Here is a 23213-nt window from a genome sequence, read left to right on the forward strand (position 1 = left end):
CTTGGCAACCACCGAATCTGGCCCACTATTTTACGCAATTGGCTTGTCTCGTATACGGGCCACTCTGACGACTCTTCGTCAAAAAGTCCTTTTCCTTACTTTCCGTTCCAGAATTTCGCTTTTTTTCGTCGACCAATGAGAATTTTTACGAAAGTTGTCGAAACTTTCATGATCTTCCTTAAAAATTGGAGACGAGTCATTCGAAATCTTGAAACTATATCTTCGAAATTTAATGCTTTTAGATTCTTCTCGAGACGTTACATAATGTCAACACTCTGAACTAAGAATCCCAGGAACAAAAAACCGTCTTCTTGATTTACCCTCAAAATCTCGAAATATTCTAAAAAAATTGTAGATTTTCCGTTCGAGAGTCGCATAACGTCTCAGACCTTCCTCAATCTGTTAAAAATTTGTTAAAAATTGGGTGGAGAAATTTTCGAGTGGAATAAAAAACCGCGTTCTTTTTTATCGAAAAAAATTATCACGGCTCCTTGTATGGTCGGGATGGGATCGAGGGTTTATCCGCGACATCTGCATATTTCGGATCGACACGAGCAGGCGCCTAGTGGGCGGGTCGAAATCACGATCACGACACGAAGAAGCATCTCTTCGTGAGCCAAGAACGGCGAACAGGAAGAGAATTTTTACGCGCCAGTTTACTCGCGCCTCTTTATGAACCATGTGGAACGTTCTAATTGCTCCTGTTTACGTCACTTCCCGGTAGGAAGTCGGCTCCACCGATTGAATCGGTGATGGCTCGAATAAGGGCAATTCTTGTTACTTGAAACGTCTTCTTAATTAAGTCAATCGCGACTTGTGACCCGATGGATGATCGTCTTTCCAGTTGAACCAGTTTTCATTGCTTCGTTGAAATTTACATAATCTAATTTGCATACGTGCGTGTTTAAGAAAATGTTTGAAATTTCATCTGCTAGCGAGAACTTGTATCGATAAAAAACGTTTTAAAACGCTGTTAGAAATCGTTTATAAATGGAATAGAATTTTTGTAACGTCGCTTATTCAAAATTGAAGTTTATTTGGAAGACAAACAGCGATAGATAATGGCGTAATTTAACGTATTCTTTTATCCTCTTTTATCCTTCTAACGAGTCGAATCGCTTGACGACGCAACGTGTACATTTCTCCTGTCCAAATATCGATCCAAATTCTCGTCGCTTTTACATTGTTTCTTCATCCATAGTTTCTTTATCCTACGTTTCTTGCATATTGAAATCGAAAGCAGATATAATTCCAGAAGATATCGTGGGAGGAAAAAATTCAAAAATTCTTTACAAACGAACAATGTTTCGAATTCCATACGGAACGAAAAATTATCGAGATGCTAGGCAGAAGTGAGATTACGTTTCATCGGTCGATAAGGTGTAACGACGGATGAGAAAATGGGTGGGGGAGATAGTGGCTCGCTTCGAAAGAAGAAGAATTTGCGCAGGAAGTCGGAGCCAGAATTTTCTCCCAAGGCTTGCGCGCATGCGCGCGTGCGTTAACGTTTCTCCTCTCTGGCCGGCGTTCTCGTCGACCCGGACGGAAATAACTCGCGCCAAAAATAAGTTTACGCCGCTCGTCACGCCGCGACGGCTTGGAATAATGTTCGGCCATTGTGGGCGCCCTGCGCGCTATCATTCCTTGACAATATGTCACTTGTCGTTTCGTCGACAAATTTCAGAAATATTATTATATCTATATATGGGGATCAAATCTTTCGAATTTTATTTATTCGATCGTAGACAATCTCGAAAAAAAAACGTATTATTTTTTTTTATTTAATAGAACGCTTGAGAGCAAGGATAGATTGTACTTTACTCTCAATCGATCAGTGTTTGAGATTTTTAAAATAAAAATACTCGAGAGAGAATAACGTTTCGACACTTTATTCCCAAACGTATTATTCGTAATCCTTTTATTATTGCGATAAAAAGGATATTTCGAAACGAATGGTCGAAGCTTGGGTTAGAAATATATTTTCGAAAGTACGTATAAAGAGACTTTGAGATAAGGCAAAGGATACGAAATTATGCGCGATATAAAATAGGCAACCTTTCTCGGGAACGTAAAAATCGAATACTACCGTTATGCAAATGAGCATTAGAGGAAGGTCGTTGTACCGCGACGGTCTGCCAGAGTGTAATGGAAGGAAGATCAAAGTAACGGAGAAGGATTGTGTATATATGTATATATACATACATATTGCACACCTAGGAACAGGGACGGCTTTATGTTCTGATTTCCTCGCTAAACAGTCGGCCCGCCGCCCCTGATAAACCTCGACCCTCTGTTTTTTCGCTCCTCGAACCGAGACAATTACGGGGACCGACGTTATTAAGGAGTCAAACGTGATTAATTTTTACTTCTCTTCTTTTTTTCTCGTTAATATTCCTTCTCTCCCCTCTCTCTCTCTCTTTATTTCTTTCTTGTCGATATTCAATCGAAACACAAATATCGTTACTAAAAAAAAAAAATAATAAAATTTTAATAAAGATCCAGATAGATTAAACGTTTATTCTTTGTTAAAGAATTGTAGATTGTCTACGTTTCATTCCACGTTATTGTATAACGAAATGCTTCGAATACCTCACGAATACCCGTTCCATTACTCATCTCTCGAACGCAGATGCTGTTTTCGGTAACGAGGCATGAATCGGCTCGATCTTCCTTAACCGGTCCCGCTCGAGCTCGAAACAGATTGGCCGGTGTTTTAATAGTGGTCAAGGTCCTCCGTGAATTCAGGTCGTCTCTCCGCCCGATATCGCGGCCCTTAAAGGGCTGCTCCAAGGCCGCGTTCCGAAGGATGAGACGAAGAATGCGATCTCCGCGCGTCGTGCGCCACGCGGATGACGTCATGCTCGCTCGATAAAGTAGCGCGGTTCGGGATAAGTAGGAGCGGGGACCGGTTTGTTCAGCGGTTTTATTTAAACGAGCAACAAGGCGGCGTACGACAGCCACTTCGATTACGAAACGCACGTTTTCCCGTTTCAGGCAACTGGGTCGCCTTCCACGAAGAATAGACCGGATCGATTTTCGATCTTTATCGATGCGCCTCGGTTTTGACGCATGGGCTCGATGTGGCGTGTCGAATGGAAATGGGTGTTACTCGTTCCGATTGAAACTGTTCTCACTTTGCCATTATGATTTATCGGATGTGTTGTTCGAGATGACGGAAAGGATAAATTCGTAAAGTCATTGTACAAGGTTCTTTTTAGAGGTGTACTCCGTCGATAAAAAGTTTTGAAATGTTCGAGGATGTTATTTGTTTCGAAACAAATCGAAAAATTTAAATCGTCCAGTTTCGAGTAACGTTTCTGGCAAGTTGTATTTTTTCTTTTGCCAAAATGTAGACCGATATGCTAAACATGTTATCCATTTCTATTATTGCCAAGTTATATCGCAGTTATTTCTAATTATATTAAGAATTTACGTTTCTCATTTGTTTCGATATATTTAGCACGCGAAGAAATTGCAAGTCAACATTAAAACTTGCGATAAAATGTTAAAAGAAAAACATTCAAACTTTTTTCAAAGGGGAATATTACACGTAATAAAAAAAGTACATCAGATTTATTTTTTTATTTAAAATTTATATTTATTCTACAAAACAATAAATTTTAATCTAAATGACACATTTATACCGCTCATTCTCCAAAAGGTCGACTTTTACGGTTCTCAAGGGTTGATCGAAGATTCGAGTCGCCGATGAAGTTGTTAAGAAAACACAATCATTCCTTTTTCGGTCAAGGAGAGGAGCCATCGCATTACCAGCGTGTTAATTAATTAATTTTTTTTTAGAGGTTTGAACTTCTGTTTTACGTATCATTGTATCATTCACAGAAAAAAGGTGGGATCGTAAAAATTTGTATGGCTATATTTAGTTTATGAGTCACATTGATTGGCATTTTTACGAAATTTTCGTTTCTCGAACGATCGTAAAACTCGTTTTTTTTTTCATTTGCCAAAAATAAATATTGGGAAATTTTGATGATAAAAATGAAATATTCCGACAAGCGAAAGTTTGCATATGATGTAATTATAAACGAATGACTCTCCAAAAATCATTTAAAATATTTATAGAATAATAAATATATCCATCTTTTGAAAACAGAAAAAAATATATAATCGATAATTGAGCGAATAAATAGGATGCTTCGACGTGGTTATTTTTTTTTTTTAATCAAAAATGTATCGAAAATCATTTCGCAAAAATTTCCAAAATATTCCAATTCTTACCTCGTTGAAGATGATATTTATTAAAAGTTCGCAAATCTACCATCTTATCTCGCACGATAAATAATAATTTCAAATTTTTATTAATAATTTTTTAAATTATTTCAAACGATGGAAAAGATAGTTGGCATTCGCTTGAAAACGCCTAAAAATATTTTTATTTCGCGTTAAAAATTTACTCGATTTATCAATAAATTTCTTCGATGAGATAGAAATCGTTCCAAAAATCATCCAAGATTCATCCAGTTTATCCGTCGCCATGGAACTTAATAATTCGCTTGTAAAGTGTCGTTAAAGCCGGTTGGCCACACTTTTGCGTAATCCTCACGGATCCGGTAAGACGATCCTCGTGTTGGAAAGCTTAGATCCGCGGCAGAGTTGAGTTACCAGCCACATCCATTGGCGTCTCCCTTCGTAACTGCCGTTTTCCCTCGGGTTTCCCTCTCTGTCTAGAGTTACCTGCGGCTCGCTCGCTCGCTCTCTTTCCTTTTCTTTCCTTTCCTTTCGTTTTGTTTCGCGCTGCTTTCCGTCTTTTACGAGTTGGCGCCCCGATCGATATTACCGCCTGGCCAAGGAAGAACACATCTTTCCCCTTCTCCGATGATTCCATATAAATACATCTTACTTTTATCTTACTTTTATCTTAAACTCACAAGGCAGGTTCAATTAAAAAAAAATATTTTTTAATCTCAAATATTTAATCTCAAGTGATTGTATCTCAAGCGAAGAAAAATTATTATTTATCATCTTGAATAAACTATTCACCGTGCTCTCTTGAGAAGATGCTCAATATTAAACGAGTGTGAGTTAAGTGAACGCGATTAGTTGTCTCGCGCGAGGTAAAAAAAAAAAGAAAACGAAACTGTTTCGTACTAATTGCGAGAGAGCGAGGGAGGGAGCGTCAAAAAGGCAAAAAGAAAATGCAGGGAAGAAGAAGCGACGTGTGCGTGCAACAAGTTGCAATCTCCAATTACAGAATTATTTTAATACTCGGTTTCCGCGGTGGTTGGGTTAATCGACGTCGAGACCTGCGCTTTCACGCTTATCTTCGTCCGACGCTCGAGTTCTTCGAGCGGATCCTCGGCGTGGTGGGGAGAAGGGAAGGGAAGGGGGGGTCGACATTATCGCCGCAACGCGCTCCATTTACACGCGTATCCTGCCTTTCACGAACTCGATCGCGCGTCCTTTACAATTTTCATCCTCTCCTTTCGATCTTGCTTTTTTCTTCTTCTTTTTCTCTCACGCTTGTGGATGAGAAACGGAGAAGGGAAACCGCGCCAGACTGGTTCACCCTCCTCTTATCGACTGAGAAAACCGCGATTCTATTCTTGCTCTTCTTCTCTATTCGCTCTTCTCTCCTTTTTTCTTTCTTTTTGTTGATCTCTTCGGCCGTTCAGTCTCAACCAGTTCCTGGTTCGATTAAAAAAGTTTTTACCCGAATGATATTTTAATATCGACTCGATGGAACGACAATAAATTCAACGGTACGTTTAATATTATTTTTCACCGATTTCTATTATCGATTATTCCGCAATTATTTCTCATATATATCAAATATCCATGGGGACTTTTCTGCTTACATTTTCGACCGTTCCTCGTTCGATCAATAAATCTTCGATCGATGAAACGAGACCCTCGTTTCTCGTTGCACAACTGGTTCGATTCGGCAGACTGGTAAGTAAGAGCAAAGTACCTCGGCTTGCCGCAAGGTTAAGGCCGGGTTATTTGGTTCGTTGGCAAGCGGGGAACGCGCGGACAGATTGAACTGGTCCAAGAACGTCGCGGCACGATTACCCTTACCGACGCAGCCACGAACCGAAACGCAGCAGCTCATTAACGCTCGTTCCCGTAACGCAATTAGCGCCTGACCTGCCTCGCCCACCCTTTGAACGCGTGATCGGCGTGCCTCGTCTCGTTTCTCCTCGTCTCGCGCGATTCTTGGGCGCGGTCGAACGCGTACCTGTATTTTTTCTTCTTCTTTTTTCTCCCAAATTATGTTTCCAGCTTCGAAACGATTAATCGACAAAATTGATATTTTATGGGCCGAGATTGGGGAGAGGAGAGAAGTTCGATCGAATTTAACGTTTTATCGGTGTTGTTCAATATTCCACGATACATTGCACGTTAAATTTAGAGCGGCGGGAGGAGGGAGTCCAGCGTTTGCATAATTACCATCACGATATAAATAAGTGACGATTGTTTTTCACGCTGTGTCGTTTGTTATCGCTTCGCGTTTTATTAATAGGAATTTAATGGAAATTTTGCTCGTCAAAAAAAAAATGATAGCAGGAAAAGAAGTTTTAAATATAAGAAGAAGATTATCTTGTGAAAATTATAAATGAAACATCGAGGCTTATTTATTATGGAAACGATCGGTAATCAGGCTACTATTTATGAGTTAAAGAGAACTAATTGCATTCATTTCGCGTGACGAGAGAAAGAAGTTATGAAAGTTTCCTATGTAAAAATCTTCGGGAAATAATGTTTTCTTGCGTGTGTACAAAACTTGATGATATATATATTTGCTCAAAAAAAAAAAAAATTTAACAGACTTCAAATTGCGTAGAATCTTCACCCGCATCGATCGCAATTTTTAGGTTATGAAATTCTCGAACCGAAACTTTTTCAACGTTCCGCATCTAAATTTTAAATCCAATTGAATTTACATAACACTCTCGACGAAGGACTTCTCTCCAAGAACGATATTAATTAAATTTAATCACCGGTCGAACAACGAAATAATCGGGGAAATAAAATCAAAAAAAAAAAAAAAAGGAGAAAAAATCTCTACTTCGACGTAAGAATCGAACTTATTATAAAATTGCAAGATATATAATGATGCATATAATGAGATAATTGCTCGAGATAAATCTTTCCAAGCGTCCATCTAAATGCGTCGATGACATAGGGATATTATAGATTCTCGTGTATCGTTGTGACGTAACACGCGTTAATAAGATTCATTTATACGAAAACCCGTAAGAAACGGCCTGTCATGACACAATATTTGCATGGCTGGTGGTGCTCGAACGCAGTTATATTCGACGTTCGTCGTCTGATGCAATGCCTATTTTTAATATTCGTCTCTTCGAGCGTATTAGTTAACTAGCGGATAGCTAGTTGTCCAATTTTACGAAATCGACGTGAACGAAATGTTGAAAAAAAAAAAAACAACATCGATTTCGAGTAACTCGATCTTTCGTGACGCCCGAATGTTAGATTCGTTTCGTTGTTGCGGAACGAAACGATCGAGTTTTTCAATATCATTTTAATCGACATAACTTTACCTCGTGAAGATAATAAATTTAATTGAAAATGAAGCTTGAATTTAATTAAAACTTAAACTTAATATAATTATAAAAAATTTATATATCGTTAGTTTAAAGAAACAAATCGATAGATTGTTCGTTCCTTCGACGGAATTCAAAGTCTCGAAAGATCTGCATCGATAAATTTATGATAAAAAATCACGGTTCATTATATAAGAATTTTATATTATTTATTGGCACGTTTGATTAATTATTAATTTAAATTATAAATTTCTAAACAATTAAAATCATTATCGAGCGAGAGTGAGATTAAATAGAGATAAGGAGGAGAAAAAATTTTTTTCCAACGCGATATCTCGCCGATTTCATTCATCGATCTCTGTTTCCCTGTTTTGAATCAAGTTTCACAGCGATAGCCAAGTTATTTCCGAGCGTGGGAGGGTAAATCGGTACATTCCCTCATGTATGTTCCGAGTATATTTTCAGATGATATCTGAAAAAGCATTTCACGACAACGAACGAATAAAAAGATGGTGACGGATCACGCGATGCCAGGAAAGTTGGGGAAACTTGGAGCACCGTGCTGTACGCTAGAAAGATAATACAGGAATGGTCTGGGATAATTTGGTAGAATCTGGAAAGTCTGTTTCGAAGATAAAAATTTAGACGGTTTCTCTTCGATGAATTTTTTTGACCTTCGAAGAAATATTATCGTCAGAATTAAATTAATTAAATTGGTGATGACACTGATCTCGATACAAGAGGAGAAACGAATGCACGTGTGTTACAATTTTATCTTGCATTCTTCTTTTTTCCGTCACAATTGAAAGTTTAAGATAAGATGAATTTGATAAAAATTTTTATTTGTAACCTCGTTTTCAGATTTTTAATATTTTGCGTTAATCGACGTTGATGTCGGTGTTATAGAGACAATAAATGTTGAATGTGGATGGAAATGTATTCCGAAAGGCGCGTACGCGGATATCGGTTAACGTTGGATGATCGTTTCGATTGCCAAACAGTGATGAAACGCTGGCAGACGAGGTGAGCTCATTGCAAATGCGGATGCTTGGCAGAAATATCTTTGAATTATCGTAACAGGTGGTACAATTCGCTTCTCGAACTATCGTGGCATACAAATCCTGGAATCTGTCTTCCAACCTTGTGATTATTGCCTTTTTTTTAACAGATCGTTTCGATAATAATTTTTAACATTCAAGGTATTTCGAAAAAGTTGAAACTGTTTGATACAATTTCGTAAAATATATGGAACATTTCTTATGCAATCATTCAACGTGAACACTTTGCAAAAAATTATAGTGAAATTTCTTAAAGGGAGCAAGATTGATATCGATTGTAACTCCCACGTGATTGCGAGATGGCCTAGAAATATTCATCGTGACGAATGTTCTTTTTATTTGCTCTTATTGCTTGCAATTTTTATCGGTGAATCGATCGCTTTATCGTGGCATTGCTAATTTTCTATACCTTTAAGAAACTTTAAGTCATTTACATCCGAACGCGATAAAAAAAAGAAAAGAAAAAGAATCATTTTCTTTGTTCGCGATAAAATTAGAAATGTACAGAATAATTTATTTTTGTTTCGACGTGTAATGGTGCGAGTGATTGATCTTTGTTCTTAAAACTTTATCTTCGACACTTTAATTTCAAAGACGGTTAATCCTTTATCAACAATATTTCTATACTCGAAAGTGATTACTGTTAAATGGAGAATATATTATATATATGTGTATAAATTTTTGTCACGAATACATTCCAACGAAACGAGGAAGAGATAGCTCGAAAGAAGAAGAAAAAGAAATAATTATTTCGCAAATATCGATTTGGATATTTAGAGGTCGAATTCGTGCTGTTTTTCATTCGCCATTTTCTACTGCTCATTATATTTCTCCCTAGATTCTTCCCTTCTTTTATCCTTGCACGCCATCTTTTATCGCGAAATACTAACCAACCGATTCCGGCCAATGAGCTTCGTAAAATATCCTCGTATTCCGGCTTTATCGCCGTTCCCTCTCATAACCTAGTTTCCTCGTATATCCGTATTACTTGACGGGTTCTATATTTCACCCTTATTCTCCTCGTGATTCACCCTTATTCGCCCTTTCTGTTTCTGGGGATGTTATACGAATTTTGTGTACGTGTGGAGAATTATTCAGCGGGGAATTGTATACATACGCATTTTTTGTGAGATAATGTTCGTGGATTTGATATTTTTTGGTTATATGGAAAATGTATTTATTATATTATACATAAATTGTACACTATTGGCTAAAAGTTTGAATTTCATTCCTTTGTTAAAAACTTTCTAGAAATAATATATATATATAAAAATTGACATGTGTGGTGACAGAATGTATGTATATCTCCATCGAATTGTACAAATAGTAATGCAACTGGGAATACATTTTTTTGCATCTAAGGATGAATCACGTATAATTTAATTAAAAATAAACGTTCTTGGTGAGAAATTATATCAAATTTGAAGTTTATTTTTTTAATAATTTTTTTTAAACAAGAGCAAATCGATAATAGTATTGATTAAGAACATTAAAATTTAATAATTGAAACGAAATATCACAATTTTTTTATTACACGTTATCTATTAATATCTATAGATATCTATAAGATATGATTAATTTATATCTCTTTACTCTTTCAAATTAGATACATTTTTCTTTATTTTTATATTTTTTAAGAGACTTATCGATTGCTTTAGAAGTATATTTATTCATTTTCTACGTTTACAATATTGATAATATATCTAATATCTGTATACTTTTTGTTCGATGCAAATTATCGACGGTATACATCATCACGCGATAGAAATATGAGTATCTTTGCATTTTAAGAAGATAAGAAATTTGCCGATGTGTATGTATTTCTATAAAATATGTTGCTAGTACGTGCCACCCTTGTACTTTGAATGTTATCGCATCAGTTGACCACAAGCAAAGCGATGTCGATGGTTTTTAACATGCAGCTCGCGTGATCGTAGAAATGGGTTTGTCCTGGCTGATTTATTAATACGGACACTTAATCGAACCGACGACCTGAATTCTTGCCCTTGTACGAAAGAAAATTGATGCATTCTCAAAATATATATCAATCAATCTATCTTGTTTTTGTAAATCTACCAAAAACATTTTACTACTAGTATTGTATAATATTTTTGATCAATATTTTTAATGAACTTTTTGTAGATATATTTCTCTTGTAAAGTTCGAAAAAAGAAAAAAAAAAATTATCATTCATCCTTCATATTTCGTCCCCCAACAGAAAATTTTTTTTTTCCTTTGTTTCAGTGTACTTTTATTATAGTATTTAAAATTTTATTGGAATTATTGTTAATGATTATTAAGATTAAGATAAAGAAGAATTAGATAAGAATTTATTGTTACGAATTCATCATCGATTGTAGGAAATTATAATTCTAAAGCGTTTCATTCATTCTTTTTTGTTTCAGGTCCATGCAAAACACGAAGAGAAGACAGAGAGTAAATCAGTGTACAGAGAGTACAATCGTGAATTCCTGCTGCCCAAAGGAACCAATCCTGAAAGTATCAAGTCTTCGTTGAGCAAGGATGGCGTGCTCACCGTCGAAGCTCCGCTTCCGGCGATTGGTACAGGCGAGAAACTTATCCCAATTGCGCATCAGTAGATGCCCAATCGACCAGTCGAACGCACGAAAAAAAACGAATTTTTAAAATCCCCTTCGAAATTCCATCATTCGCGTGTCCATTAGATCGCTTCCTTCCTATCTTTTCCATGTGAATCCATCAATTCCCTTAAAATCCTCTTTTTTTTTTTGTAATTTTTTTTTTTATCAAATTTCGTTTCTTCCTTTTTTTTTTCTTTCATTTTTTTTCTTTTTTTCATTCGCTGTGAACACCCGTTTTTCTCCCCTATTTCTCAATTTACTCGAACGATATTTACTCCTTTCCTTTTTAATTCGAAGGAACGTTACGAATTTTTATTTTTATTTTTGTTTTGTTTTTTCTTTTTTTTTTAATTTTTTTGATTGAAACGATCGAGATTCTATATCCAATGTTCAGATTTCGAAATAAAAGATGTAGAAATTGGATTATAACAAAGAATAATGAAAAAGCGAGGTTCGCAGCGAAACATACCAAATATATCTGCGAATTATAGTTTTTCTCCGCAAGGAAATATAAAAGAAACTCTATTCAAGCATCTTTTGTGCTTCGAACAAGACAAACAAAATGTTCTAACAATTCTATATCGGATGATCAAATGTATTAAATGTAATGTTCAGTCTTTTTAGAAATTTATATATATACATATATATATTTATATATTTTTTAAACATAAATTCAAAGCCTTTTATGTTAAGAAACAAAACATAACCTGAAAATATTTATAAACAACGATAATCAAATGTTAGAAAAACGAGTTATTCGAAGTATATAAGATGTCATAAATACATTCAGCATCCATGAGATTTGTATAAAAAGATTACTCTATACATATTTGATATGCAATGTTTCTTTTTTCGATCAGCTTTTTATTGCTTTATGTATACATGTATGTATATGTCTGTTTTTACGATTGTATCGACAGATGATAACTCCGAATAACAAAGAAAAAATCGATTTGTTCGAAGATCAAATTATAATCAACAAAAAAAATACGAACATATACATATATATACATAAATAATGATAATCATAATATAAACGACGCATGGACGTTGTGTAATGGTAGGAAAATGAAAGATATTTGATAAATTATTCTCTTTTTGGTACCAAGTAGCTTTTTGACGCTTTGATATGATACTTTCTTTTTAGAAGTAATACTTTTTTCTTTGAAAACACGCATTGCCTTTAATATATAAAAAAAAAAAAAAATAAAACAAAAAAAAAACAAATATAAGTCTTTGTGCTTCGTGAAAAATCCGAACAATGTAGAAAAAAACATTGTAAAATATTGTGCACCAAGTTCGTCGATAAAAAAGAATATGATGCGCGATCATAACGCAAAAAGGAAAGTGATCTTTTGTGAAACGAATATATGAAACAATAATTTATGTATGTGTTAGTTTTTAGGTGTACTACATTAAAAGACTATAACACAAGAATGCTTAAAATATGTTAAGCATTGTAATGATTATTATTATTATTTATGAATATTTTACTATTGTCGAGATACGTATGATGTTTAAAAGGTAATGCGAACAATGTGAAAGTTTAAATAAAAATAAACTTTAAAGATAATTAATTCGTCTTTTTTATATTGTCCAAAATATATAATTAATTTCAATTTATAAAAATTAATAAAATTTTTTGTGTAAAAATTATAATAAATAACAAAAATGTAATAAATAAAAATATTATTTTTTATTACAATTTTTAAATAAAGATACTTATATATAGAGTAATAAAAAATAGGTTATCACAATTTATTGATTTAGAATTCTTTATTAACAAAATATTTGATTTTCTTATATACATTTATAGATAATTTGTATTAAACTATTATAAAATCGTTAATCATTAAATGCGTTTGCATCTTTCAAAATAACATCATAAAAATTTATGCAACAAATAACAAAATAATAATTGCATAATTGTATCGAATCAAAACTTTGAAAATAATTGCTTTGATTCAAGCGCATTTTTATTTGCACTGACAATATATACGATGCACAAGCGTTTTAAATAATTTATATGCAAATTTTATTAAATAATAAATAAATTTTATCTATAATAATGAATTATTTAAAAAGCAATAATTCTTAAAACGAATTCTTCTTATTTCTAAATTGCAAATTAAATTATTTCATGGAATATAAATAGAATTTAAGAATCACCAACGGTTTTTATATATATATATCAACTAAATTCTTTGATATAAATTATAAATAAATATACATCTTTGATCGATCTAATCTTTCTATTTCATTTTCTGATTTCGTATAAAAAATATATGACGGTAATACGCAATATACAATTTAAAAATAATTATGTACATAGTAGAATCTTATAAATTTTACTTTTATATAGATAAGTGGCACGTTATCCCCGAAAAGAGAGATTTATTATCTTCTTCTTAATTTTCCCACATATTATTAAAATTTTCTTAATATCTAAATCGAATAAAGATGACTCGTAATCTAAAACTTAAATTATAGGTTATTATTTTGGTATACATTATACTGATTAGATTATCATCAATGTTAAAAAAAGATAATAAAAAGCACCGACATGATAAACTGACAATAAATATCATAAAAAGAACTACAACTGAGATTCAAATCTTGATTTTAAATATCAATTTGATTTAATTTACAAAGGAATCTTTTCATATTAGATTAATTTTATATAGATTAATTCAATTTAATTTTTAAAAGTGATATCACTTTGAGTAAAAAATATAAAATATCCTGTTAGATTTTCATCAAAATCTAAATGTATTTTAAAATTTATAATTTGATTCTTGGTCTTTTATGTTTAAGAAAAAAATTTGAGTCAATGATAAAAATTTATATCAAAGTTCCTTCTTTGTCTAGAAGATCTTCTGAAATGAAATTGTAATTTATGCAATTCTATATATTTGGAATCTCTGCAGAAAATAAAGGTGCATCTGAAGCCGTGAATGTAGGTGATTTTCCTTCTCTTGCAATGCGTAATGCTTGATGAACAGAAACAGTATCCAGTTCCTTCTGATTTGGTTTTTCATTATCTAAACAAATATCTGCTGCTCTTTTTCCAAACGGTTCTAATACTTTTACTCTATAATCGACAATTGTTGACACTGGATTGCCAGTTAATCTTAAATTTTCCAAACAAGGTAAATGACCAATATTCTTTACTTCTTCGATTTTTTCGATACGATTGCAACTTACATCTAGTCCTTCTAATGAATACAATTTTGAGAAACTCGATAATGAAGTTAATTTGTTTTGGGACAAATCGATATAAACGATATAACCAAGTTTCGTATGCAAATCATCGGGTAGAGTTGTGAAATTATTCGATGCTAAATATAATTGAGACAATCTCGGTAATAGAGTGATGTTAGAAATTTCAGAGAGTAGATTATTATTTAATGTTAAGCATTCTATTTGTGGCAATAATTTAATTGCTTCATCTATAACTTCTATTCGATTATCACTAAGATCTAGATGAGTGACTTTAAACCAAACATGGGAATCGTTTGCGTTTTCAATTGTTTTGTGTACTTCTTCGCACATTGCTAATTCAACGATATTTCTAAGTTTTGTATTGTTCACTTTTAAATATTTCACTGTATCTCGAAGATTGCCCATATGATATATCTTGTCCATTGGATATTGATTAATGGTTAAATTTTCTATATTCTTAAAACTCGTTAATTCAATGGACAACGCTGATGAATAAATATTGCTGGTTCTATAAGGTTCTGAACTTCCTTCAATAATGAGACCAGTTAAATGAGAATTAAAGTCCAAGACATGACTAAAATCATATTTTTTATCAACCACTTCGATTGGTGGACAGGGTTGTTTTAATCTCTCACTGATTGCATATAGCTGCAAAAAAATAATTATATCTCATCTATACATATAAAATAGATACTATTACACAAATGTAAGAATAATTTAAATATATAATCACCTGAACTGGATTAAATTTATGACTTTTGGATTTTTGCAATAAACTATTCCCTTCTATAAAAAATTCTAAAGCCATACTCTGTAGTAGGAAAAATATATCATATATATGCATATCAAGAAATACAGCTAATTCTCTAGGCATTGCTTTTTTCAAGTAATTGTATACTTCATTTAAATAAACTTCTAAGCTTAATCTACGCTTTTCTACAAAAGCTTCACATTTATTTCCAATAAGTTTCTTTGGTGGCAATATATCCTTCTTAACATAATTCTCTGAGACAAGTTTATCGTGAAGTTCAGCAAAATCATTGTATCTATAAAAATACAAATATAAGTATATCAAATTTATTTTTTATTTCAAATATTGATTTATGATATAATTTCATAATTTTATGAAATATATGAAAATAATATATGAAAAAAACTTTATGATAAAACAATTATTAAAGATTCGTTTAAAGAAAGAAATATAAATGTAATTATAAGTTAATTTAATATATTTAATGTTTTTTTTGGCAATAAATTTTGAAAAATATAAAAATAATTTATCACATTCATTTTTTAAAATATGCATATAATTTTGTATATAAAATAAAAATATCAGAAATATCAGTGTATCAAATAATATAACCAAATAATTTTATATATTATAAATAATATAACCAAAAATATTGAATAGGCGAGAAATAAATAAATATTAAAACATTAATCAAGATAAGAAATAAAAAATAAAAAGTTGTTCACAATGAATCAGAAATTTACCTGTGCTTCACAGTCCATTTGATTGAAGCAATTCTAACCTCGATGCAATAATAAGTGATACCTTCGACAGTGTCAGCTGATGGAATTTTAATGTGCACATTTTCCTGATTCAACAAAAGACATGCCATTCTTTCAAAATGTTTTGGCAATCGTCGAGTATAGACGTGACAAGAAATGATAGTCGATTGGACCAAGAGGTTATCCCGGATCAAGACGAGAGCTGTCAATATCAACTGTTTTATATCAGAGGGAGGGATGTCTCTTATCCATTTGATGCATTGTATACTCTTCTCAAACCTACCGCGCTGCTTTTTTTAGTGCTCCTTTGCTCAGAATGAAATAAAATGTTAGTATATAAATGTTCATGTTTAATGTGCAGTATACTTGGCAGAAAAACTTACACCGTGCTACCACCTCGCGCTCGAATTAAGAAAAGTACTGACCCGAGACAGATTGTACGTTCCGCTATTCTTTGTAACAGAGGTGCTCAGATTCATTATTGTCAAATATTTTTTTCAATTGTATCATTGTTATATTATTAATAATTTTTATAGTATTAGAATTAGTATAGATAAATATTAGTTAAAATTTTTACTCATGTAATTTAAAATGTTTTTTATTATTTTATAATTTTATTGATTATATTAGGATTTTTTTTTATATTTTTTAAATATATTACGTCAATGTATATATGTACATACATATATATTTGTATGTACATATATATTAGATTATATAATATTAAATTATCAATAAATTATTTAAAAATATATACATGAATATAATTTGCAATAAAATGAATAATATATAAATTGACCTTGTTTTATACATCAAATTAATCGCTGTTTAATGTGTTTTATGATTCATCATATTATTGATAAATAAATTACTGATAACAGATTAAATATTCATTTTCATTATTGCTTCTAAAGCAATACGTTTTTTTTATTTTCAATTTTGTTATATAATGTATTTAAAATTAAATTTAAAATAAAGAAATTATATGTATATATATATATACATAATTATTAATTATTACATTAATTTATAAATCAAAAATTAAATATTTGTATGTATATTTAACTAATAATTAATTTTGCATATGTTTATTATATAACATATTAATTCATAATAAAATTTATAAAAATTTTTATTTAGATTTAAAAGATAGTCTTGTTCCTTTATAGTGGCAGGTCGTATTGCTATCAAATGGATGAACGCGCCCATTCACGATGGTTCTCATTGGTGACAACCTGTTGCTGCAATGGCGTAATCAAAATTTTGTGGATATAATTTGTAATGTTTGTGTCTAATATTTCATAGATATATATTCTGATAGAATTTTCTTTTCTAATGACTTATTTTTCATTTTTATTTTGTGTTCATATATTTATTTGTAATTATATATACAAAATAGATTACATAATTAACAAAAATATAAACTAAATATTTTAATATTCTTTTAACAAATAAAAAAATAGTAATATTTATAAATTATCGATTTAAATAGTTTGATTTGAACATACATATTTTATATTTTAAATATATTCATATTTAATTAAAATATAAAAATATAAAATATATTTTATATATATATATAAAGAAATATTAATATATATTATATATATATTAATATATATATTTACACTTCAATAATATATTCAATATTCAGAAAAAAATCTTAGAGCATGTGCAAAAAAAATAAAAAGAACCAAATAAAATTTTTAATAGTTGCGTCAGTTGTTGTCTTATAATTTTCAAATACCATAAATCGAACAGCTAACTATTAATTATCATCGAATTCCAATTTTCCAATATTCATATATTTTTTTGAAAAATTCTTTGAATTTGGATTCTAAAAATAAGAAATATCTTTTGTTACTGGTAAACTTTTTTAAATTTAATATCAAATTTCTCTATTTTATGATCTTTTTTTATAATCTTATTCTGGTTTGCGTTTCATGTATCGTAAAACACATGAACGTTACATTGTCTTTAGAGGACGTTTATAGATGAGATCTGAAAGGAATACCTGTGAGAACCAAGATAGAGTAAGAGGCAAGCGAAACGATATAAATCGCGTAAAACAACCCAAGCGACAGGGAATTTTCTTTTCAGTAGGATATCGGCGTATTTACGCCACTGCAAATCGGTGGATGCTGCGTCAGGAGCAATGGCGGCACTAGCTTACCTGGCCAGTACCTATCCTCCTCCCCTCCTGTTCGTATCGTCGTCACGTTCCTCAGGGCAACCCAACGAACCTGTTGTCCGTTCTCATCCAGTATCGTGTCGCTTTCACGACGATCGTGTGCAGTTCATTGCGGCTGTTCTGCTTTAAAAGTTGACTTCAATAAAATCGTCTAGGAAATTTCGAAAAATTCTTTTCGTGTTTAACGATTCGTGTTTAAGTAGGAATGATTTTCCATAAAAGTACTTTTTTTCTCTCGACTGAATGGCACATGGCATATCGTGAATCGATTCAACGATTTTATATACAATGATTTGAAACTTCGAGTATTGTCAAGGATTATGTTGTTAGTGAACTATTCAGTGATTGGCGCCTTTGGCAATTTGTCACGGCGCGCATGTCTCGTGTGAAGTTTGAGAAACTTCTTTCTGTGCATCATGATCAGTAAATTGAATATTTCGAAAATGACGATTCTACGCGAGAAGAAGTATCGACTGATTTCTTTGAAAATGGATGAGAGTGTACAAGGATTAACAAAATTATTTAAGGATTGCATCGTATCTTTATATAGTGTAAACGATGATATACAAGTGCTATCAGTGAAATTTTAAAATGCAGTGATCGATAGATGGGTCTTTTCGTTATTTGATTGTGAATCTACACATTGTACAGAATTTAATTTCTTTATTGTGAAATTGTGTATCAATGAAAAAATTTTATATTTTGAAAGATTATTGTGCTTTACTAATGAAACATTGTAGATGAAAATTTTCTAGGGATATATATAAATCGCGAATTTTGTTATAATTATTCGCGTAATATTATTTGCATAATTGATTAATTAAAACATAATATCGTGCCATAAATTTCAACGATACATTCACATGTTGTAATTAGCATTTCCATGGGAAATGATTTCTCTTGAGTCCTGTTGTAATTCTAAACGGTTACAATATTTTTCACTCACATAACCTAATATTTTTCAATTATTATAAATAATTATTTCAAATTTGAATTACTCTAAATATGGTAATTCTAAAGTAAATTAATTCAAAATTTATTCTTTCTTTTTTAAATTTTTATTTAAATGTTGCATTATGATATAAAATTTTTTATTTCTATAATATTAAATATTTCGACAAATTTGTATCGATGAAAATAAGTCTTAAAGGATAAATTTATAAAGAATCTATAATCATTCTTTATATGAATTAAAATGCGGATCGTAATCTAACTTAAACTTATACGTATTAAAAGTGTGCACGTGTGAAATACAGTGAAATAAAATACCGAGTGAATTACGTTGATTATCTTTGGACGACCATTACTCTTACAATATCATCCAAATATTGTGACTTGAACTATGGTGAGTTTAACATATACTTATATACTAAAAATCTTAAATATTGATGACGTGTACTTAAGTTTACTCAGAATAGAAGTAACGCTTAGTTTTATTACATTTAAACGATAGTAAAAAAATCAATTATGAAATTTATCTTTGACTATAAAAAATGTGAAAGCATACAGTAATATTTCTTAATTTTTTCTTCTTGATCATCCTATTTATATTGTATTTACGATCAACATAAAATAGAGTAATATAAACATCAACCAGTCGATTGGTGCAAATCGATTCGTTGGTTGCAGAAAAGGAACAAGACGTGAAACATGTTGAACGTGTCGTGATTAAGGGGAAACCAACGCGTGACAAAATGTCGAGATATTTAGCAAAGCGTGCGACGGCCTCGTGACTCATAACCTCGAGAGAACGACTCTCAGGCAGGTAGGCATTTCAGTAGTGGGCGTTCTCTCGAATTCTTGTCTTATCGTTAGCATTCGACCGTGATGTGGAAATTTTTATTCGATTATCGATTATAGAAACAATGTAGATATTTTTAAAATAATTATTCGATTTCATATATAGATATATGCTAAATTATATACTATGGATTGTATAAATTCTACTTCTTATAACAATTTCATAATAATAAATATTCGTAGATATGATTAAATATGATTAAATTTTGAATGGTAACGAAATAAGTTAATTAAAATAAATTGCTAAAACTGATGTTAATTACATATTTTTATTTGTGAAAAAAGTGGATAGAATTAACAAATATTGAGACAATTTCTCAAAGAGAACTAACGAAAAATATATTTTTAATGATATTCGCAATTGATACGTTCAGAAGTACATAAATATTACGGTTTCATGACTTGTTTCAGTTTTAATTATCGAAAAATAGAAAATTTCTTATTTAAAAGTGAAAGTTTGACAGAAATTATAAACATCATATTACACCACGGTATGCGATTATTAACCTGAAAAGTAACAACAGAACATTGTTAGGTAGGGGAGAATACATCCGACTAAGCATGTGGACACATGTAGAAAACGGTGTGAGCGGATGATAACGAAGAGGAGGATGATCGTGGAGAATGGTGGCTGCTATGAGGCCGTTCGTCCAGGCAGAAGCTGAGACCGCAACCAAAGGTGAGTGGCCGCTCTCTTCTCCATGGAATGTGTTGCGTTGTCTCTCGTGCGTCTTACCAAAGAATGGATTTTATCGCTTTTATACGAACTATTGCCAATTCCAATTATTATTGATAAATGCCTCGATTCGGACTATCGCGCTTCCGTTCTTCGACCAATTATTACTTATTTCTTTTTTTCTGTTGTTTAGTAATTATTATTATCATTATTAAATGATAATTGATTTATGAGAGGAAAATTGAAGTTAAACATTTAAACGATCTTTTTATTTTATTTGAATAAATTAACTAAATACGTAATAATTATCTGATATACGGAGATTAAATTTTTGATTGAATATTAAACAACTTGAATTTTGTACAAAAATTTTCATCTCTGGAAGGGAAATATTTCATTACTTAGACGTATTCCTAGGCGCATGCGAAGTTTTCAATTTAACTGCACACATGAATATTATGTAGCATTCAGGAGCAAATTTAATTTTTAACCGAGCGTAAAGTCGACAAAGATCTTAAAAATTAAAGAGCACGCTGCAAAATTATTACGGAACACGGAATGAAAAAATTTAAATCCAAATAGATGTTTCTGTGTAACTACGAATCCCTCTAATTTCTCAGTAATTATCAGAATACCAATAAACGCAAGGTAGAGATTTCTCTTACTTTCATCCGGCTGGTTGAACAACTAAAATTGCATAACGAGCTTGCAACTTACATCAAGAAACAAAACTCTCTACCGATGCACTCGTTGCAGGTGCAGTTTACGCTTGGAAATTTCTCTTCTTTGCCTTAGCGTGAGATTTCGTTCAGAGAATCTCTTTTCTCAGAGTTCTAAGAATCGCGCTTTTTGTCACTTACTCTTCATTATTCCACGAAGCTAAGACTGCAGGAAAGGTAATCTTGCGAACAAAAGTTGATGAATAAGACTTTAATTGAGCTGACGCTGAATCGCGTTAGTCGCATCTGAATGTTTCGAGAATAATTTAACAGTTTCTTTTTTTTAAAATAATCCTCCACCTTTTGAACATTCTCATGATATTAGCACGCTTGTCTCTTATGATAAATTTAACTGATCCGAAGGATCCAAAAATCCAAATAAATAAATATTGAAATTAAAAAATATAAAATTGCTTTTATCGTAATTCGCAGCAATAAATTTTTGAAAGAATTTGTTCATCGCTTCAACTTTGTTAGTCGCACATTTTTCCCTCTAAATTCTACAAAATATTTCAATATTCGCGCATCATGCTTTCACAAATTAAATCGTAATAATTCAATTTGTTTAAAAAATTTATCTCAAAAAATATTTTGATTTTCCTTCCTCACAAATTGCAATTGTATTAAATTATTAGCTGCTCGACTCATAAAATGTCGATCATGTTTCAATAACCTTTACTCTATTCTCCGCCCTCGAAAAACGAAATTAATATACTGGACCGATCAAGCTGGATCGAACGTATGCGATTGTATCGGTGAAATCGGCCAGCAGTTTAAGCGGGGCAGCTTGTTGCGTACAGAGAGTTTCAATGAGTGTTGGTATCCTTATCGACGTCCAATGTCCGCATCGATGCTGTGCCACGTAATCGCCTTTCGCGGCCGACCGAGTCGGTAACAAGCGTTGACAGCGCACCGCGCCAATTTTTCTACGCCGGTAAAGTGTTGCAATGCAAATTAGAGGCGAACCACGCGGCTCTTTGGAACGCGATTACGCGTGAGACACGGAGGGATAAGACAGACGAGATTTAAAATTGGGATCGACGAGTTGACCAGGACCAGGACGAGGAACGGGAACGAGAGAATTTTTCTTTGCGAGATTTGCGAGACGCGAAGAAGATTGAGAGGTTATGTTCGGATCATGACTTTTACGATACTGTATTTTACGGTGTGTTACGATTTTTCTGTTATTGCTCGTCGTTTTATTTCTTTTGGATTATAAGTGGTGTTTTTCGTGTTGTTCTTTTCGAGGAGAGAACGAAAAAAGTTTCGTCGAGGATAGAAACATCGTTGGCGGAGAGATTCGAGTCATGAATGAAATAACGGCGCTCTAAATTTGTCGAATTTGCGTGAAACGCGTTTTCCAGGAGATTGATCGACTCGAATTATGCATGCATATGGAGATTGAGCACTTGATTCTCGATTATGCAAATTCTCATTTGGGCTCGAAGCGACGTTACACGCACGCGAGCCGAACAATTATAACTATAATATTGACATCGAATATACGGTCATGAATATAAACGTAAGTAAATTTTTGGGTTGAATTTTTTTTTCAATTTTCCAATTTGAAAATTTAAAATATATTTCGCCCGGAAAAAAGTTCGATCATAAGTTGAATCTACGATAACCATTTTTATATAATACGTCAAATTCTTTTCTCTATATCGTTTGACATCGCGCAAATCCTTCCCGTCATCATTCTTCTTCCACTAACCAATCCAACTTGACCCACTTGCCAATCTTCGTCCTCTATTTTCTCCTCACCAACTTTCCCTCGATCGAAAAAGTCGAACGATTCCCACGATTCGCGCGTATAGCTCGTCTCGGGATATCCTTTCTTCCTCTCGATCTCCTTCCTCGAGATCGAGGGTGCATCATTGACAATACACAAATACTACAATTTGCCTCT

At 32.3% G+C, this 23213-nt stretch overlaps 3 protein-coding genes and 2 long non-coding RNA genes across 9 annotated transcripts in view; 3 read left to right on the plus strand and 2 right to left on the minus strand.

Moving 5' to 3' along the window:
• Positions 1-12757, plus strand: part of LOC108003817 (heat shock protein beta-1) — a 27841-nt gene extending 15084 nt beyond the window's left edge. For all 3 annotated transcript variants that reach the window (XM_017066332.3, XM_017066333.3, XM_017066334.3), the window contains one exon: positions 10990-12757. In XM_017066332.3, the coding sequence (XP_016921821.1) occupies positions 10990-11184 (195 nt within the window). In that variant the 3' untranslated portion in view covers positions 11185-12757. The remainder of the gene's footprint in view (positions 1-10989) is intronic.
• LOC114577956 (uncharacterized) lies at positions 3573-7004 on the minus strand. Its single transcript, XR_003698461.2, has 2 exons — positions 5817-7004; positions 3573-5646 (listed from the first exon to the last, which is right to left on the minus strand). It is a non-coding gene; the product is annotated as an uncharacterized LOC114577956 (long non-coding RNA).
• Positions 11494-16385, minus strand: LOC108003833 (nischarin). 2 transcript variants are annotated; one of them, XM_062076548.1, is made up of 4 exons: positions 16302-16385; positions 15901-16223; positions 15140-15452; positions 11494-15054 (listed from the first exon to the last, which is right to left on the minus strand). In XM_062076548.1, exons 2-4 carry the CDS (start codon positions 16026-16028, stop codon positions 14089-14091), a joined length of 1407 nt encoding a protein of 468 aa, XP_061932532.1. In that variant the 5' UTR covers positions 16029-16223; positions 16302-16385; the 3' UTR covers positions 11494-14088. The 2 variants fall into 2 exon arrangements, with proteins under 2 accessions (XP_061932532.1, XP_016921852.1); XM_017066363.3 differs by having other exon boundaries at positions 15901-16120; positions 16202-16335.
• LOC133666298 (uncharacterized) lies at positions 16246-17254 on the plus strand. Its single transcript, XR_009830274.1, has 2 exons — positions 16246-16383; positions 17088-17254. It is a non-coding gene; the product is annotated as an uncharacterized LOC133666298 (long non-coding RNA).
• Positions 17255-19249: 1995 nt separating this feature from the next.
• LOC108000905 (uncharacterized) overlaps positions 19250-23213 on the plus strand; it is a 212793-nt gene continuing 208829 nt past the window's right edge. Inside the window, exons 1-2 of one of the 2 annotated variants that reach the window (XM_062076564.1) lie at positions 19250-19454; positions 20445-20588. The gene's annotated coding sequence lies outside the window, so the exon portion shown is untranslated. The remainder of the gene's footprint in view (positions 19455-20444; positions 20589-23213) is intronic. The other variant, XM_062076558.1, reaches the window with a different exon arrangement.

Source organism: Apis cerana, linkage group LG6 (genome assembly GCF_029169275.1).
Source record: "Apis cerana isolate GH-2021 linkage group LG6, AcerK_1.0, whole genome shotgun sequence".
Classification (NCBI taxonomy): Eukaryota; Metazoa; Arthropoda; class Insecta; order Hymenoptera; family Apidae; genus Apis; species Apis cerana.

What these genes read in the sequence shown, in the direction of transcription:
- LOC108003833 (XM_062076548.1), bottom strand. Translation starts at nt 16,028, where the DNA reads ATGGCATGTCTTTTGTTGAATCAGGAAAATGTGCACATTAAAATTCCA. An exon ending in AAATGGACTGTGAAGCACAG is followed by an intron (nt 15,453 to 15,900) that starts GTAAATTTCTGA and finishes GTATTTTTATAG; the next exon opens with ATACAATGATTTTGCTGAAC. An exon ending in ATAAATTTAATCCAGTTCAG is followed by an intron (nt 15,055 to 15,139) that starts GTGATTATATAT and finishes ATTTTTTTGCAG; the next exon opens with CTATATGCAATCAGTGAGAG.